Raw genomic sequence first — 19,234 nt, 5'->3', positions numbered from 1 at the left:
TTGAACAACAGTGGATGCAGAAGTTACATCAGGAGTGTTTTCAGTGAAGGCTGAGTGGCAGAAGATCAAAGCTGGCATTAGGGAGGAAAATCAGGTCTTAAATTCCAATGTCATGTGACAGTAAGCACATTGCTATCCTGGTGTAGAGGTTAGATAGACAAGTGCTGCTGAAAAAAACTGTGTTCATATACTGGTGTGTGAAAATTATCTTCACTGAGATTCTTTACAAAGATCACAAAAACCAACATCATCTACTGATTGCAAGGAGAAGGATACTTAACATTTGCGGAGGGTGAATTACTCTTTTCCCTTCTCTTCTTGCGGTGGGATAACTGGGAAGACATGATTGTTCACTGGTGCCTCTGTAAACCAGTTCAGCTCAGTAAGCCTGCAGAATCCTTTTCCTTTTAACTAGGTTTTTTTTTTGTTTGGTTGGTTTTTTTTGCCAAATTAGCAAGCTGAATTGAATCCCTGAGTCAGATAAGCACCTGAGCTAACAGAAGGGAAGCGGAAGGAGCTTGCAGACCAGCCTGGGGACAGTGGAGGGGTGGAAGAGCTGGCTGGTAGACACTCAGATGTGCATCTTCCATGATCAACATTAAATTACAGTTAGTGGGGATACATGTTATTCTTGAGGCTCACTTTTTCTTTTTTTTTTTTTTTCTTTTTTTTGTAATTCCAGGACTGCCAATCCAAGTAGATGTCTAAATGTTACATTTAAAAACAAAAGGGGGTGGTGGTGTGTATGTGTGTGCAAAAGAGGCAAGTAAGAAAGCAGACTATTCAGATGACAAAACCAGAGTTGATGATACTCTTACACAGATAATATAACAGCACTAAATAAAATCTTATAAATAGAAAGCCAGTCATTGTTCTTTTTAATTAGTTGTGTTGATACTATAAAACCACTAACAAAGCACTCCCATATTGCCCTCTTCCCTCAAAAAACCACCCACAAGCAAAAATTATCATCTGTAATACACTGATCCGTTAAAAAAGTGAAGACTGAAAAAAGTGAATATACAAATAACAATTTCCCTGAAAAGAATTTCAATTACTTGCATTGGCCTAAATTTGTTATTGTCCCAAACAAAGTGAGCACAAAACACTATCACTTTGCTAATTTAATGTTTCAAACTCAATCAAGAAGACCACCTGAGCTAAATTAGATCATTGTCCATAGTATTTGAATAAAATCCAGTCTGCTTTGATCACAGTAAAACCAGTAACCAACTCAAAACCACACCTACGCAAGGGACTATTGATCCTGTATTTCAGGTACTTCTTCCAGTATTATAATTTGAAAGGGAAATGGGCATAAGACAAAAGTGTGCACATGACTGCCTACTTAAACAAACTGAATTTCTCCTGCTTGTGATGACAATGCAGCAGACTTGGTACTGTATTAGATGGCACAGAATGATTTTGCTTCCAGTCCATGCCCTTTCAAAGGTAATGGGAAGGATTAGTTTCCTTCTTATGTCTCTCTCTTATTAACATAGTTATCCAGCATGTTACTTGGCTTGAGCAATGGATTTCTGAGCATAAAAATTAATTTATTGCTTAGTATTCTGAAGCAGCATTTTTGTGTGCAGAGACCTTCATAAATGGAGTAAATGTGACCTGTGGCTGCCTGCAATACCTTTATTTGACAAGACTCTGGCAGCAATAACTAATTTTACATTTTTTCTTCTGCCAGAATTTGTTTCTGGGGTTTTTTTGTGTCTTTTGTATCTTTTTGCTTTTTTATCAGTAAGATGATGCACTTTGTATATTCATTATGAGAACTAACTGTAATCTATACATTTCATCAAGATTGCTTTGGTAAGAAAATGCACTCTGATTTCCTTTATAAGCCGTATTCACATTTTATAATACTGGATTATAACCTATTATAATCTGGAAAAAAATAATTGAAACTTCAGTGTATTAATTACTTAAAATATGGTAACATTTAGGACAGAACACACAGATATTCAAGAGTCCTTTCTAATATGTAACTTCTAATGACTGGAAGGAAGAAGTAAAGATGGAATTACTGTTACATTTCTTCTGTTATTCTGATTTGTATAATAATGGATATACCACTAAGCTTTCTTTACTTTTAAAAATTTCTTTCATTTTCAGCTTTACAAGAAAAAAAAAAAGATTTAATTCTATACTATTCAACATGAGCTGTTCATGACAGAAACAGTCAGGAAAAAACAAAAAACCCCAAGTATAGGTCTATAGATACAAAGGATCAAAGGTCAAGCTTTGGGAAGACCTAAAAGACATTTATGGCCTCTAGAGCCCTGATTTAAAAATATACTCCTGCTTGTATTTCAATTTCAGATCCTATGGTTAAAATATATATAGGCATTTGGCAAAACTGTTGGTTTTAGATAATGGAGAAGTAATTATACTTGATAAAAGGAAAATAACGTGTACTTAGTGCCCTGGTTTTGCCTGGGATAGAGTTGATTTTCTTCCTAGTAGCTGGTATAGTGCTGTGTTTTAGATTTAGTATGAGAATAATGTTGATAACACACCAATGTTTTAGTTGTTGCTAAGTCGTGCTTACACTAAATCAAGGACTTTTCAGCTTCTCATGCTCTACTGACTGAGAAGGCTGGAGATGCACAAGAATCTGGGAGGGGACACAGCCAGGACAGCTGACTCAAACTGGCCAAAGGGCTATTCCATACCATATGATGTCATGCTCAGTATATAAACTAGGGGAAAGCTGGCTGGGGGGACACTGTTCGGGGACTGGCTGGGCATCGGTCAGTCGGTGGTAAGCAATTGCATTGTGCATCATTTGGTTTGTATATTATTATTATTTATTATTATTATTATTATTAATTTCAATTATTAAACTGTTCTTATCTCAACCCACTAGTTTTCTCACTTTACTCTTCCGATTCTTTCCTCCATCCCACTGTGGGAGGAGTGAGCAAGCGGCTGTGTGGTGCTCAGTTGCTGGCTGGGGTTAAACCATGACACTTAGTCTATTTAATCTATTCAGATTTTTTTTCTAATATGAATACAACTCAAATGCTGCAGATGACGCAGATGACCCCTTAAATGTTCAGCACCCCATCAGTCAGGAGCAGCAGAACTTCCAAAACTAAACCAACATTAGCTTACTAGGTGAAGTATAAAATAAACAGATTTTTCAGCCCCTTTTACACAGCCCACAGCTTCTATGCAGCCTACAGCAGCCTACAGCAGGCCTCTACTGATCTCCCTCCACAGATCACAGCACAGCCTCATCCAGGAACCAAGTACATGATACATGCGTGGCTGATGAGTCATTTCTATTTCTCAGCCTGCTCTCAGAGTTTGATATTATGTACCATATGGCCACAGCCTTCATAAATGAGGTTTCAAGGAAGTCATCTGATGGCAGACCAGAGACAGTTTTGCTAAGTAGCGAAGCTGTTAATTGATAGGTGGAAGACCTGAAAGTGGTGGTTACATGAAAGGAAAATCCTGTATAATTCTGGTCTAAGCACTTATTACAGCAGGATAAAAATGCTTTAATTTCTCTTACTGGTGTAGACACTTTAAAAGCAGAGACATTTGTAATGATGCTTTTTCCTGGTTTTGGACTATTATTCAATCACTTTCTGCCCAGCAGAATGCAGCTGTTTTTTGCCAGCACTTCTACTACTCCAGATGCTCTTCCATTTATTCTACCATCCTGTCTTGGACTTTCCAGCAATTGCTCTTGTGTTCATAACCTTATTTTAATCTTGATTGTGAACTCTTGTCTTTCTGTCCAAAGTTCATGCATCTCAACTATTGTGCAAATGGTCCTGCTTTGTCTAGTTTTATTGAAAAACTCATCCACCTTTCTTCATAAACCACCAAAAAAGTCACTTCTTATGGCTTCCCATCTCAAATCTTACTTAGAGTCATGCAGAGTCTGAAGGGCGCATTCAACATAACAGACTTTTCAAATGGAAATCTAAGGCTTTTTCAAGTTTCTTTTTCAGTAAATAGAGGAAGATAGACTTATCTGGGGAGTACTTAGGAGAAGGAGTTGAACACTGGGGTCTTGAATTGCCCTTTGAAAGAGCCTTTCTCTCAGGAGTGTGAGCAAGATATTTTGACAGTGATGGAGTATGTGTGGAGAATATCATGTAAGTCATGTTTGCATGACTGTGGGCATGTACATGGTGGGCGAGGGAAGGAAGGAAGGAAGGAAGAGTCACTGGAAATGGTGCAATTACTCTCAAATCTCTTTTTAGGGACAAAGATACATGAAGAATCATGGTTATCTGAGAAGAAAGGCATGCAGACCAGGTTTCCTGGCCTCCCCGTATCTTTCATCTCTTGTGGATATAAAGGTAGCTTCAACCACAGTTGAAAGTGAGCTTTCCAGAATGATCATTTAAGACCATCTCTACTTGTAAGTGTACAGGGAACAGGTTTTTTTCTTTCTGTCTTAAATACTCCAAACTTTTCAGTAGTTGCTTAAAGATAACTTGTGCAAACTGGAAATCGTGAACTTAAAATTAAAAAATATCTCTTTTTGAAGTCATATTGCATTGGTACTTTTTATAGTGTAGGGAAAGTAATTTCTTTTGGGGGTTAAGAAAAACAGAACGTCTGCTGCCACCTAGGAGTGTTTATACTGGACATTTTTTTTTCCACCTGTGAGGCCATGAGGAGCAAATAACACTTATTGATTGATAGTCAACTCACAGCTGGCTTCGGCTAAAGTCTTGGCCTTTGAGTAGCAGAGCCACAATTTTCAAGAAGGTAACTATGGATCTCATGTTTAATGGTATTCACCATCCCAAAAAGACACCAGCAACAGATTATTGTATAGCAGATGCTGAAAATCCCTGACCATGAAACTACACAAATCCAAAAGTCTGTTTTGTCTTAGCCACACAGCTAATACCATCATTATGGCTGAATCCACGGACTGCCATTACTCCATACTTTTTTTGTTCGTTACCAATTTTTATAAGTTTAAAGATTTTGGTGAAAGGACCTTACCCGTGCCTTCTGCTCCATCTCCATCATTAATCTTTCATGTTGCTCTGCTATTGCCAGTGTTGCAGAATGGACTTTCTGATATATCATTTCCCCTTCTCGTGTCTGAAAGGTGAACAGCCCTTCTCCTGTGTCACACATCCTGCAGTGAGATTTAAGCAGAATGGAGGGAAAAAAATGAGTACTGTGTAATTTTTATCTAACTATTATAAAAAGTGCACACCTTGCAGTAGAGAATGCTGACTTTTGTAGTTAAACTCTGGGATTCTGAACATTCACAGTTATTTTTACCATTGAAGAGAGACATATTCCAAGAGGTGTGCAGAACTTTGTGAATGTAACCTTTAAATTCAGTTTTAATCATCCTCTGGATAGTGAGAAAAAAGTCTTATCATAAAATAAAAACTTGATGTAATAAGAGTCAGCTATTTATGGCATTGTTTCAAAAGTCTGCACTGGTAAGTGGAAGCTAAATTTAATTCTTTTAACCAATTGATGCCAGAAGTACATAACACATCATGACTTTGGAAAGTTGGCATTTTAAGAGAACACTGACCAATTAAAAATGCTATTATGGCTGATTACTGCAAAGAAGCTGTATTGAAAGATAGCGTTAAGAGGGTTAGATTATAACTGTCTCTGTTAGTACATTTATGTGAGGCAGCATCTAAAGCTATCCTGATAATTACAAAAGCCATTCAGTCTATTTGACAATACAAACAGTATTTCTGTAGTATAAGAAGATTAAATAGTGAAAAAAAACCAGAAATAAAATTTACTTTCTTCATTTGAGAGAGCAACTGTTATTATCTGTGATATCGCTGTGGCATTATGCTGAGGAAGAAGAGTGGTATATGGTAAATGCAACAACAAAGAGGTCTGGGAAATATAGAAAATGTGAGTAGACAACAATGTTAGATTATTGAGTGACTGTTACTTCAAGGATGTGTTAAACAGCAGTGCAATTCAACATATTTATATCAATAGTTCCATTATATTATCAGCGTCTGATTTCTGTATGTTTATAGAATTTTTCTTGAACTTTTAGAAATTGAATTTAAAAATCCTTTTTATTTGGTCTGATACTTCCTGTAAACATTTTCAGTTATCTGTAATAGAAAATTGTTGACTTGAGTCACTGATGCATAACATTCTTAAACAATAGAAAGAATTTGCTTTGCTTTAAAATACTGTATTCCTTTAATGTTTTAGTTGTTTACATTATTTTTAAAGACATCTGTTTTTTTAATATCCAAGCACCTTTAATGTGGCCCCAGAAAGCCCAAGAATTAAAAAGCATTTTAGAAAAATGTGTCTCAAGTACTCTAGCATTCTAACAGAAATTGTTGGAGGCAGAAACACATAAAACAGAGGTGCTTCTGGAAAATACCTGATGAAAATACTTAGTAGTGATCAATTGAGGTGTTGAAAAGAAAGTCATAGTCTTCAGAATAGATGATCCACAATATTATCCATATGGATATTATCTGTAATTCTGGAATAAAAATAGTCTTCCCCATTCCAAGATGTAAAGAAAATACAATTCACTTTGTAGACAGGTATTATTGGATCAGTATTAATGTGGTGTACCAATTAACAGATTAAAAAAGAAAAGCTTTTGTATTAAATTCCAACGGAGATCAGGATCCCTAATGTAAACATATAAGGTATTTTATATCCTTAGCCACAATTCTTTAAAGAGCTTCTGGTAGAAATAAAACATCTCCAGAGTTTTGCAACGTTATGGCAACAGCCTTTCAGATCCCTCAGGGCATCATATAGCTGTTACTCTGTTTTTGTGTAAAGAGATCTTAATAAAATTCAAACAGCGTGAAATGGAAAGTCTGGAAAAAATGACGAGGTTTCAGAAACTGAAGCAAAATATGATCTTTTTGTTGGTTTCAGAGGATGAAAAATCCTACGGGGATAAAAACAAGGAAGGAGGCAACAGGGCATGATGAAGATTCAGGAATTAAGCCTCTTGTTTTGACTGAGCAAAACCTAGCCACCACCACTGCTGACCAGACCAGGGTCTGTACTGCCTGCATGAGCCCTGGGTGGAGGCAGCGGTGTGGGCTGCGGCACCGCCCCGGCACCTCGACCACCACACAGGACAGTGCCACGGGGCCCTGCTTCGCAACGGGTGACCGTGGCAGACATGTCACACCAATGTTGGAAAGCGATTGATGGCAGCCTCCCCGTGTCTGGATTATGGGCTTCCCTGGCTAACAATGGATGATATGTACACAGCCACTCAAAACTGGAGGTTGAGGAGAATTATGGGCATCATTTTTTAAAGTGCTGAATTCCCCTAACTCACTTTGAAGTTTAACAGGACTTAAAGGACCCAAGAATGAAGCAATCAGTACCTGGCAAGTCTGAGCTCTGTAAAAGCAAAAATTGTTAGAATAAACACTTGAAAGACAACGCAGGCATTGGCCCAAGCCAGCACAGGTTCACGAGGGGAAAGTCCTACTTGACAAACTTGATTTCCTTCTATGACAAGGTTACCCATCTAGTTAACCAAGGGAAGCCAGTCATCGTAATCTTTTTGGACTTCAGTAAAGCCTTCAATATTGTCTCTCACCGTATCCTCCTGGACAAAATGTCCAGCATACAGCTGGATAAACACATAATGCAATTATGTGTGCAATTGGCTGATGGGTCAGGCTCGAAGGGTTATAGTAAATGGGGTTATATCGGGGTGGCAACCAGTCACTAGTGGGGTTCCACAGGGATCCATCTTAGGGCCAGTGCTCTTCTATATCTTCATAAATGACTTGGATGCAGGACTTGAAGGTTTGCTATCTAAATTTGCCGATGACACAAAATTGGGAGGAGCCATGGACACTCTTGAGGGCAGAGAGGCCCTGCAGAGAGATCTGGACAAATTAGAGAGCTGGACAATCACCAACTGTATGAAGTTTAACAAGGGAAAGTGCTGGATTTTGCACCTGGGACATGGCAACCCTGGATGTACATACAGACTGGGGAACGAGAGGCTGGAGAGCAGCCCCGCGGAGAGGGATCTGGGGGTTCTGGTCAATGACAAGTTGAACATGAGCCAACAGTGTGTCCTGGCAGCCAGGAGGGCCAACCGTGTCCTGGGGTGCATCAAGCACTGTATTGCTAGCTGGTTGAGGGAGGTGATTGTCCTGCTCTACTCTGCACTGGCGCGGCCTTATCTTGAGCACTGTGTGCAGTTTTGGGCGCCACAGTACAAAAAGGACACCAAGCTGCTAGAGAGTGTCCAGAGGAGTGCCAGAAAGATGGTAAAGGGTTTAGAAGGGAAGCCGTATGAGGAGCGGCTGAAGTCACTTGGTCTGTTCAGCCTGGAGAAGAGGAGACTGAGGGGAGACCTCATTGCGGTCTACAGCTTCCTCACAAGGGAAGGAGGAGGTGCGGGTGCTGATCTCTTCTCCCTGATGACCAACGATAGGACCCAAGGGAACAGCAGGAAGATATGCCAGGGGAGGTTTAGGTTGGACATCAGGAAAATGTTCTTCACCCAAAGGGTGGTGGAGCGTTGGAACAAGCTTCCCCAGCGAGGTAGTCACGGTGTCAAGCCGACAACGTTCAAGAAACATTTGGGCAACACCCTCAGACATATGGTGTGATTTTTGGGGTTGTCCTATGCAGGGACAGGATTTGGACTCAATGATCCTTGTGGGTCCCTTCCAACCCATGACATGCTATGATTCTATGATTCTATGATTCTTTCTTCCATCTAAACTTGTTATTAGTAATCTGTCTCCCAAGGAGATGAATAACTTTGCCATAGTGAAGTTTTCCTGTTCAGCTCCTCAGGATGTTATTGCTTTACTCAGATGAAAATCTGAGTTTAGACCTTCTAGTCTAGTCTAGTCTAGTCTAGTCTAGTCTAGTCTAGTCTCTATCCTAGTCTAGTCTAGTCTAGTCTCCTAGTCTAGTATTTTCTTTTCTATTTTCTGTTCTATTCTATTCTAGGTACAACATCAAGAGCAGCGACATGTTTTAGGGTTAGTTTCAGTCTTTCTAGAACAAGGAAAAGCAAACTAAAATAGAAGCACTCCTATGCATGATGGAGATGTGGACAGGGAAAGATGTAAGTGTGCTCTCCTAAGCTTAAGAGTTTTGCTGAAAAAACAGAGGACCTTTACTTATCTGACCAATGGGAATGGACAAGCCCATGAGCTTAAACACGCTTCTTGTTCTATTTACAGTCAAAACACAGCAGAACAACTAAACTGTTTTCTCTACAGCCTCTAGTAGATTCCAGGTAACTGTCCATTTAAAACTACAGTTTCCAGTTTAGCTTTGCTAATGTGTTGCTTTATTATGACTGAAAGTGAAGTAACTGTGGGTAAATTCAAATTTCTCAAAGCACACATGGCTGTTTAGTTGCATCCTGTTTTGGTTACTCTGAATTATATTTTAAAATCAATCAAATAATTGCTGCTTGCAACTTTTCTCAAAACCTTTAAAAACCTCTAAGTTTTCTACCAACCTTTTAAAATGAAAAATGACCTATTCCAAAGCGTAGATCACAACTTGTCAAAATCATTATTTTTTGTTTTTGTGCAAAAGTTTTCTGTATTTTTGATACTTAATAAACAAAAACTTGACTATAATTTTTTGTCAACTTAATAACATCTTCATAACTTTTACATTTCCTAGAACCACTTTAGAGAAAAGACAGAAGAAAGGTGTGGGCCTCTTCTTTTCCTGATACTCTCACAGTTATGCACTGCAGCCAACCAACTCAGTATGACCATCACTGTCAAAAAACTTCACTGATTTCGTATACTTCAAGTTTTTGATGAGAGACTTAACAGTCTGCAGATGCTTGAAAAATGCTGATGTCAGCTTCTCTATTTCTGGTTTTTCCAACTTTAAAACAGGAATGGCATTAACCTGAGCTTTAGGATATTTAAGGATTCAGTGCATTAAAATATATGAAATGCTTTGACTGAAATAGGAAAGTGCATTTTTTTACTGCATTATTACAGAATGGTATAACTGGGCAGATAACAAAACCAGTAGATAAACAGTGTTACAAATCATCTTAAATTTTTTACTTCTTAAAATACTGCCACATCTTTTCACAACCATCATTGTTAGCTGAGAGAAGGTGAGAGCTAAGCTTGTGGCCCAGGGCAAACTGGATTCAGAGGTCAACAGTGAAAGTTCTTGTTTTTACTCAAAGATAGGCCTTCTGTTCAAGCCAAAGAGATTTTCCCACCAGTATTGCCAGATTTTTTCAACATTTCCCAAATTCACACAATGGTTTCCCACTGCCTCTGCTCACTACAGTAACTTCAGTCTTTTAGAGCAGAATCAATACTATATATTAACCTTGTAGAATTCCCTTCAAAAAGGAAACTTTGTTGACTTGATTTGACCACCATTTACATATGGTACTTTTTCCCAAATAGAGGTTCATGCTGTCATGCCATGGTTGAAATGTTTTAAAAGTTTAACAGTGCAATATTCAGCAACTGCGTAAGAGGATAAGAATTTGACATCTCAACCTCATTTCACTATTTTGGTAAAGGGTAAAATGCATTTTCACAGTAGTGAAGGTTGTCTGAAAACTGAGATGATTGGAAACATTATTTGCTATAAGTCCTTGGTTTAAAATAAAGGATAAATGACAATTGTAATTAGAAAATTTTTAGGTCTTCATATATATAAATCTAATTTTTCAATGGATTTGAATGATTTCTTTTTACCCACAAATAATTTAGCATTACAGAAATAATGGCTGATTCGTAAATTCATTACTCAAAAATATATAAAACTACATACAAATAACTAAAAAAAAGGTAAACATTCTCAAATAGACACTGAAAAAATATCATATAAAACTTTTACTATTAATAACTAATTACTATTAATAATTATAGCTATTAATAACTAATGCATAATAAATAACTACTACCCTAGTTTAGCATTTCTAGTTCTTTAAATAAAAATGGACTTTAAATTTTTAAATGAGAACAGATCATGAATAGGTATTGTCCAGTAACGAGAGTGCTAAAAGTTACCAGTACCAAACTGGATGTAATTGCTGTTGCATAGACCGCACTTAATGTGAAAAAGCTGTTTACTCAGACACTTCAAGGCCCAGAAATGAAGTTAGCTAGTGTTTATTTCCTGTATGCTGAAGAAGGTGCTACATGTGGGACCAGGCCTGTAACTGTCACATGATGAGTAGTAAATAAAAGATGGCGTTTCTTTCAAGCCTTGAAGCTGTGGCTGTCATTCAGGAAAGAACTAATTGATATGCAATATTTAACTCTGAACTAAGACATTTATTTCATGTGTTGCTACAGCTTTGATTTTCTAAAAAGTGGTGGAAACTAGCAATTTTGCCTGCAATTTAATTAGATTATCAGAAGAGACACAAACACTCTCTCTCTTTTGGTTATCTATCTTTTGTTCTTTCCTTGTTTGTTGTTACCTCAACTTGAGCTAAGACATTTTGACAGAAATCCTGTTTTTTCTTTGTGTGCAAGGACGTTACACACAACATACACTAAAGGCAGGCTAGTTGACCAGTAGATCTCACTAAGAAATGAATACAAAGCTCCCCTGAGGGTCCAAATTCTTTGCTCATTCCAGCCTTCAACACACGCTAGCTTGCTTCCTCCCAAAGTTGTTCTTTTCTGAGAAAACTAAAAAAAGCAAGGAAAGCAAATAAACCCTTTGTGGCTGGGGCATATTTAGAGAAAAACCTCCCTTTATACCTAGGAATACTTATCAAAACAATTGAAAAATAAACTATGTACATTTTTATAAAATTGTAAGTCAACTTCTATGTTGAAAGGATAGAAGATAGAGGAAGAAATAAGAATATGTTGCTAAGAATCCTAATTTACAATAAAGCAGGCAAAATATGGAAACACTTGGGGGGGGAATCAATAAGAAAAAAGATAACTCGGATATGTATGGGACCTAGGAAAGGTCTATGGGTGAAGCAGAGAGAAGAAAATTAATGGGAAATGTGCATAAAGTGTAATTAATTCAAGTATAGAATGTCGACAGCAGATGTGGTTAGAAAGACCTAAAGTTGGGACAAGGTTGGTGAAAGAGGGGAAAATGTCCTATGAAAAATCTGTGAAAGGGAAATGAAGATCACCAACATGAAGCACAGCACTGATATAAAGGCCAACATCCAGAACAAGAAGACACAGACTCTCTAAATCTTCTGAGTGTGGCTTGTTACTCATACCCTATGTGAATAATGAGTTTGGTTGCCATGCTCTGCTGTCAGCATTTCAGAGTTTTATCTGAAGTGTCAAACAGGTATCCTGGCAATTTTATGATCTGAGAAGCAAATAATGAAAATTATCTGATATATGAGGCATCTGTCTGCCCCCCTTAATGATGGTTATTTACTGGCAATATATACAACATGAAAAGTAATTATGCATGATATCTACTAATTGCTGGCTGTAGACATTCCTCCATAACATTTATTGTCATGTTGTTGCACGTCAGCTGAGGAGGGTAACTTTCCACTGTTCTTGCATATGCTCATGAGATATAGACAGCAGTGTTTAATCTTAAATTAGCTTGCTTTCATGTGGAATCTTCTTGAATTTGGCCTGAGTTAATACAGGGAACATGGAGTATTACCACACCTCTGATATGGCTCAGTAACTTGATCATGGTGTTTAGCCCTGAAGATTTGTTTCAAGGTCAGATCTTGTATTTCTTGAGTCATCCTCAGCATTTTCAACTAAAAGAACTAAAGGATCCCTCATACCATCAAAGCAGCTTTCCTACTAAGACCATTTATGGCAACATTTTGCAATTCTGAGAAGGAAAATGCTCAGAGATTGAGTGGAAATGAGTGATGATTTACTCCCAGGTAGCTGCGATTCCATCACTCGGAGGAATCCAGCAGTCCTCCAATATTTCCTAGAGGACCTTAATTCTTTAAAAGTGATAGTTGCACATCTTTTTAAGATATTATATGCAGTCACGGTAACAAAAATCTTATGTGCTAGTCTGAAGAATACTCTGCTAGTCTTTCTGAACAGAGATGCATTACCCTTCAAATTTTCCCTCTAAAAGGGAGATTTTCTGTGTGAATAGTATTTTTTCCTGATAAGATTATTTCTTTTTCTGCCTAAACCAAATGACCATTTAAGTGGTATAATATAATATAAACAAAAATTTTCCCATGAAAACATGTTTTTATTTGTTTTGTCAGATGGGAGAGATTTCTGTACAGTATTAGTGGTAATTATGCCTCTTGGGATATTTTTTCTTCTCATTGCCTGTGCTGCCTCTAAAATCACTGTCTCTGTGCTGCCCTCTGTGATAGTACATTTAGACTAGTGGGGCATATATCACACTGCTAAAGCTTCAGGGATACTAACCCATTCCTGCATGTCAGATGGTTTCCACTTTTTGCTTAATGGAAGTGCAGAAAGCAGGCTGTGTCTTTTTCTGGACTATATCACTGATTGTCCACTAACACTGTAATTCTCTACTTTACTTCCACCGGGTTTATCCCTGTCCATCATAAAATACGGTGGAAAAAAATGTATTTTATTCTTTTTCCCAAGGTTCAGTTTTGATAAGAAGGAGGTTTCTGTCTGGGACTTGTTTCAGACTGCTTTATTTGGTTGCTACCAAGCTTTCCCTTCTATTCTCATTAAACTGTTCTTATTTATATTAATTACTTTAATATATCAGAATAAATGTAACTAGTGCTGAAGAGTTAAAGTTACTGATAGTTACAGTATAAAAAGCAGAAAAGCTGACTTTATTGAAGTCATGCATAAAAGGTAGAATGTGGAGATTGACATGTAATTATGAAATATATCTATACGTAGTGGTAAGTGTGCTGTGCAGAGGCTCTGTTTTCTATTTCCTAGGCCCTAGAAACTAAACTATAGTGAATAAGAGAAGCAATTTTCTGGAGTCTAAGAAGTTGAATCCCAAATACTTTACTGTGACTATAACTACATCTTTTGTCTCTTCCTGCTTATAGACTAGTTTCATAAAACATGACCTAGACATTTTGATGGGGAAGATTGGACTGCACTGTTTGTGCTTTATCACCTCTAAGTAAGAAGGATTCTAGGATGCACGTGCAAATTACCCTCTTGTGTCAGTATTCAGTTCATATTATTTAAGAAATCAGTGTAGGTAATTAATGCGTATACATATATGAAAAACAACACACATTATAGAGATTTTTGACCCCTTAACGTTTTCTTTAGAAAAAATAATCGCATATATTGCACAAAAAGAGAGTTTATCAAAAACAAAGAGAGGATAATAAAACCAATTGTTGGCATGTTCTTAAATACACAAGACATCTGCATTTTTGACAGTTTAAGTAATAGAACAAACATGAAAATGTTGTTAGATAATCAGTTCTGTTAGCTTGTAAAGCGCAGATCTTGCTGATAATGACGACATACTATTTAACAGTGCCTTGGACGAGTATCTGTTCTTACTGTGAAAGATAAACCAAGAACTCATATATTACTATGATCATTTTAGCAGAGAAGCAGCAGTTATGATTGGCTGTACAACAAACAGACCAATGAAAAACATTGGTCTGAGAAAAATAAAGAGATTGCAAAGACTATAAACAGCTAATTTATTTATTTTTTTTTATTAAACCTTTTCACTCATCATGGTTTGGCTATTATTTTTCATCTCACTTTTGAATGAGAGGGATATAAGTTCCAAGTCCTGGAAGCCGGGATCATATTCAAATACAGATATTTGCTACAGGACTTCTGCCATCCTGTTAAGAGCTATTATTCCTCAATGAAGACAAACACATCCCATAAAAATATTACACAGTTCCTCTCACTGTGTTTAGTAGCAGAACACAAGTGAAGCAGCATTAATCTACATGAATACCGTTGACTTTGACAAATACAAAAATGTTAAATATAAAACCCAAACAAGGCCGTTACTGGTTAAAATAAATTATAGTGCAATAATACAGGAGCCCTGTGGCAGCACATCACTACTTGTTACAACAGAAGCAATAAAACTTAGTGGCCCAGGATCTTTATTTTCTTCTTTTTTTTTTTCCTTTTGGAGCCCTAAAGTCATTGTTATGTTCAGGACTACTCCTTGCCCAGGGTATTGTGGATAGAAATCCTCTCAGCGGATACTCGGTAGAGTCTGAATTAATTCTGAACACGATGTGACACAATTCTGTACTTACTCATAGAATCATAGAATCATTTAGGTTGAAAAAGACCTGTAAGATCACTGAGTCCAACTGTAAACCTAACACTGCCAAGTCCACTTGATCCTCTCTCAGGAAGTAACGAGTTTTGTAAGAAGGAGGCATCTGCCAGTTAACAGATGTTAGCATAGTAACAACCAAGGAACTAATTTGCATAGGTATAATTGTTCATTTACTTCATCTTTGAGGAACTTGGGGTGCTCAGAAGCTATCACACTGGACACTATTGTAAAGGTGCCAACAATATTTGGAGTAATTGATCATGCTCAACCTAAAAGTTAAACTAAAAAGAATTAATAAAAGCTAGTTTTGCATCTGCACATACCAACAAATATGATATTCAGAATTTAACATAGGACCACATTTGAAATGATCTACAAGAGGATTTGTTCTATAATGCCTCAATAACCTCTCATCTCTGTATTGAATGCTATTGAAAACACATGGCACCTTCCATGATGCAGACAGATATTGTGTTTGTGTCATTATTCTCCTTTTTATTTTGATGGCAAGCATGGGAAACAGGTATGCCCAGCATTTTGATCACAGTATATCCACTGAAGGAGGGGAGAGAAAATTTCTGGAGGGCTGAACAGGAATGAACTAATGCAATTAACATTTTTTGATGGATGAATAATATCAAGACAATAGAAGTAAAAACTATTAAGGAACTAATACGGAGCCAGGTTTAGAACCATAGAACCAGGAAAAAAAAGCAAATTAGTCACACTTAATTATAATGTGTATTCAAAACATCAGTTTTCCCAGTTTATGGAAAATTAATTCTGCATTCTCTCATTTCAAAAGTGGGACAACAAAGTGCAAAGGAATGATGAAGAGAACACACTGAGCACTGTGCTGAGGTTTTTGAGTTTTGACTACTTCAAAACAAGGCATTTCAAGTGTGCCTCCTGTCCCCTCCCCTTTTAAATGCACCATCAATAACAGTTTGGGCCACTTAAAGCATTTGTGGTCAGCCACTCTCTGAAACTTTCAGTACACTATGATTTTATTGTGACGGGGATTTAAACACTGCTCTCTTTTTTCAATGTCACTCTCCATCTTCAGGGTATGAAAGCTACTGCTTTGACCATTGTGGCCACAGAGGAATTTTCAGAAAGTCATATGCAACTATTATGGGCACACAGGGTTTGTTCAGAGACACTCACTATGCTGTGTACATACACTAATGAGTAATTAACATATGCTAATGATATCCAAGGACTCATCAACACTCATCTCAAAACTGGCAGGTTGTCAACTCCAGTTTGGGAGCAGCCTGCCACAGCAGCAACCCCTGGGACAGACAAAAGCACCAGGGAGGAGACAAGGCAGGGATTTGTTTTTTTTAAAAAAAGAGATATATTTCTCAGGTGCTGACAATAAGAACTCAAGATTTTAGCTGAAGGCCATGTTTCTGTCTAGAACTTTAACTAAACATGCATACAGACACAAGTGGTCAAATAATGCCTTCGGTGGTAAACTGGATGTGCAGTAACAACATAACATCAAAAAATAATTACAGAAAATGTACAGCCCCCACCACAAGTATAAAACATTCATTGAACTTCCACCAATTTTCTACACGTGGTATTTAATTTAGAGAGGAAACATGACTTCCTTCCCACTTGCTTTAACTTTTCCTCTTTGGTATAAGCCAGGCAGAACTGAAGTAGAACAGATTTTCCCTATTCTCTCAATTGCAAACAGCAGCAATTCTATTATGGATCAAACAACTTGCACTGCATTCACCTGGCATCTCTGACTCCAACTTTTATTGCGTATATGATATCCTTGTGTTAGTGCTTCCAGCAGTGGGAAAACTCTGTAAGGATTTCTCATTAGCCTGATAGCTAAAGTCAATTATAGTTTGTGTTCAGGTAAGTAGCAGCTTGATAAGGGCTTGAGAAAATATTTTTTGTAAAATTATGTTACATAAAAAAAGACACTCCTTTCAATTACACAACTAAGTGGGTAGGAAAAGGTACAAGTGGATAAAAGCAGTGTAAAAACAAAGAAACAAAAAAAGACAGTCCTGCAAAAGAAAATCATCACAAAGAATCACATGTATCAAATCATGCAGAAAAAAGACAGGAAAAGCATGCAAAAGGATGAAAAATAAGCAGAAAGCAGTATTTACAGTTTATAGTTACGTATTTGGGCTTCCCACATATTTTCCAAGAAATATCTTCTTTCTAAAACTTCATGGGTTGCAGTGGCTAGCCATTTTCTGATGTTTTGGTAAACGTGTATTTCTACCTTTTATTAACAGCAATCAGTTATGTTGATTAGGTTCTTTGAGCTGAATATCTACTATGAGTCCTGTGTGAAACTACTGGTGCTGTACTGGATAAAGACCCATCTTATGCTGTCTTTAGTGAGGATTTTGCTTAAAACAAAAAAGGTTTAAGTAAGAATTGCCATTTTACGTATGTGCAACTATCTATTCTTGGTAAATATTCCTTCAGACCAGTTTTCTGCATAACACAAGATGCTACTAATTGACAAGAAATGCACCTTGACAAGTTCAGCAGAAGACAGGAAAAGCAAAGACTGCAAAACATATTTGGGATAGTGGAATGTAAAAGTATGAAGTGCGTCTTCTCTAATGCATAAAATTTTTAAGTACAGCATGCCTGCTCTCTTCCCAGGGAACTTGGGGCATTGTTAGAAAGCAAAATGAAAAAAGCAATTGTCCTTTGTTGTGAAAAAAACACTAACAAGCTACTCTTACACTGGAGCTTGCTCATCTAGTTCAGTATTTCAGAGTTTAGGCTTCTACTGTTCTATACTGCCTTAGTAATATTTTTATAGGAAATCTATAGCAGCCATGGAACTGCTCTGAACACTGGAATGTGTCAATCGCTTCTGTCCATGATTCTGTATGCTAGGTTTAAAAAATCCATAAACTATAGATGCAATACCTACTGGCTTCATCGAACATTTATATATAGCTATCCAAAAAGGAAGCACTATAGGTGGCAGAAGAGGAAGGGTACAAATCCCTTATAGACAGAATGATATATAATGGATATTCATAGTTCTTATGCAGCAAAAGGTGACCATGCCTTCCCTGGACATTTACACATAATAGCTTGGGCACGTTTGCGGCTATTTCATGTATGCCATTAAAATGATTTTGATATCCTAGGTAACATTTAAATAGTCTTTTGGAGTATTTCCCCACTTTCTCACTCTGGAACATTCATATTATAGGTATCTTTCATATCATAGACAGAATATTAGTCTCAAGATAAATGCTAATATATATTTCTATTTCTGTGTATTACTATTTCTGCTCTAATTTCTCTGATGGTCTTTTTTACGAGCTATTTGACACTACTTCCACATGCACTGAACACTTTTTTCTTGGCTGTCCTCCATTTCATTTGTGTTTCTAAGGTTGAGACCTAAATCATATTTTTTTTTTTTTCTTTCTGAGAAATTGGTCCAACAGGGCTTAAAGAAGTCTCCCATAAAAAGGCAAAGTACCTGTGAAATGAAATATTTGATATGGTGGTTTCAACACCTGCCAATGACAAGCACTTATCCTGGCCAACCTCTTCTTGCTACTTTTTGCTTGGATCTTCCATACTTTCTGATTAGATGTTGTTCCTAAAATGCCACACATATTCCAAAAGCTGCTACAGTGTTCCATGAGAAAACCAGCCACCTTTTGCTTTTCCTTAGTAGTCCCTTCCTATCTATTTTTGTCTTACCGGCCCGTGTATTTCATCACCACATTCCTATCTCCTCCTTTTCCATGTGCTTAGCCAATTCTGCCTCCCCCCCTGTCCCAAACTTTCCCTTCTATTTTCATCAATCCCTTGAGTTTCTTTTAGTCCCAGCAAGCTGGTCCACTTGCTGTCCAACGTGTGTGCAAAACAGCTTTAACACACATGCCTGGGTTCTCTCCAGACTATTGTTGGTTTATATCGCTGCTGTCACTCTTTATTCTCTGGTGGCAATGACAGTACTCTTAGATAATTAAGTCACTAGAAATATAGATGATCCAACGTGTTCTTTCATTAAATA

The 19,234-nt window shown here is 37.3% G+C and overlaps 1 protein-coding gene across 1 annotated transcript in view; it reads right to left on the bottom strand.

Moving 5' to 3' along the window:
* DOK6 (docking protein 6) overlaps positions 1–19,234 on the bottom strand; it is a 261,432-nt gene that overhangs the window by 62,923 nt on the left and 179,275 nt on the right. The window contains exon 6 of the mRNA XM_087757545.1: positions 4,993–5,131. Within this exon, the coding sequence (XP_087613671.1) occupies positions 4,993–5,131 (139 nt within the window). The remainder of the gene's footprint in view (positions 1–4,992; positions 5,132–19,234) is intronic.

The sequence above is a fragment of the Nipponia nippon genome, unplaced genomic scaffold (assembly GCF_047370975.1).
Source record: "Nipponia nippon isolate SJK-2023a ecotype South Korea unplaced genomic scaffold, ASM4737097v1 scaffold_1, whole genome shotgun sequence".
NCBI classification, from domain to species: Eukaryota; Metazoa; Chordata; class Aves; order Pelecaniformes; family Threskiornithidae; genus Nipponia; species Nipponia nippon.
Note: the sequence above shows the minus strand (reverse complement) of the source record. Positions and strands in the feature narration are given on the sequence as shown.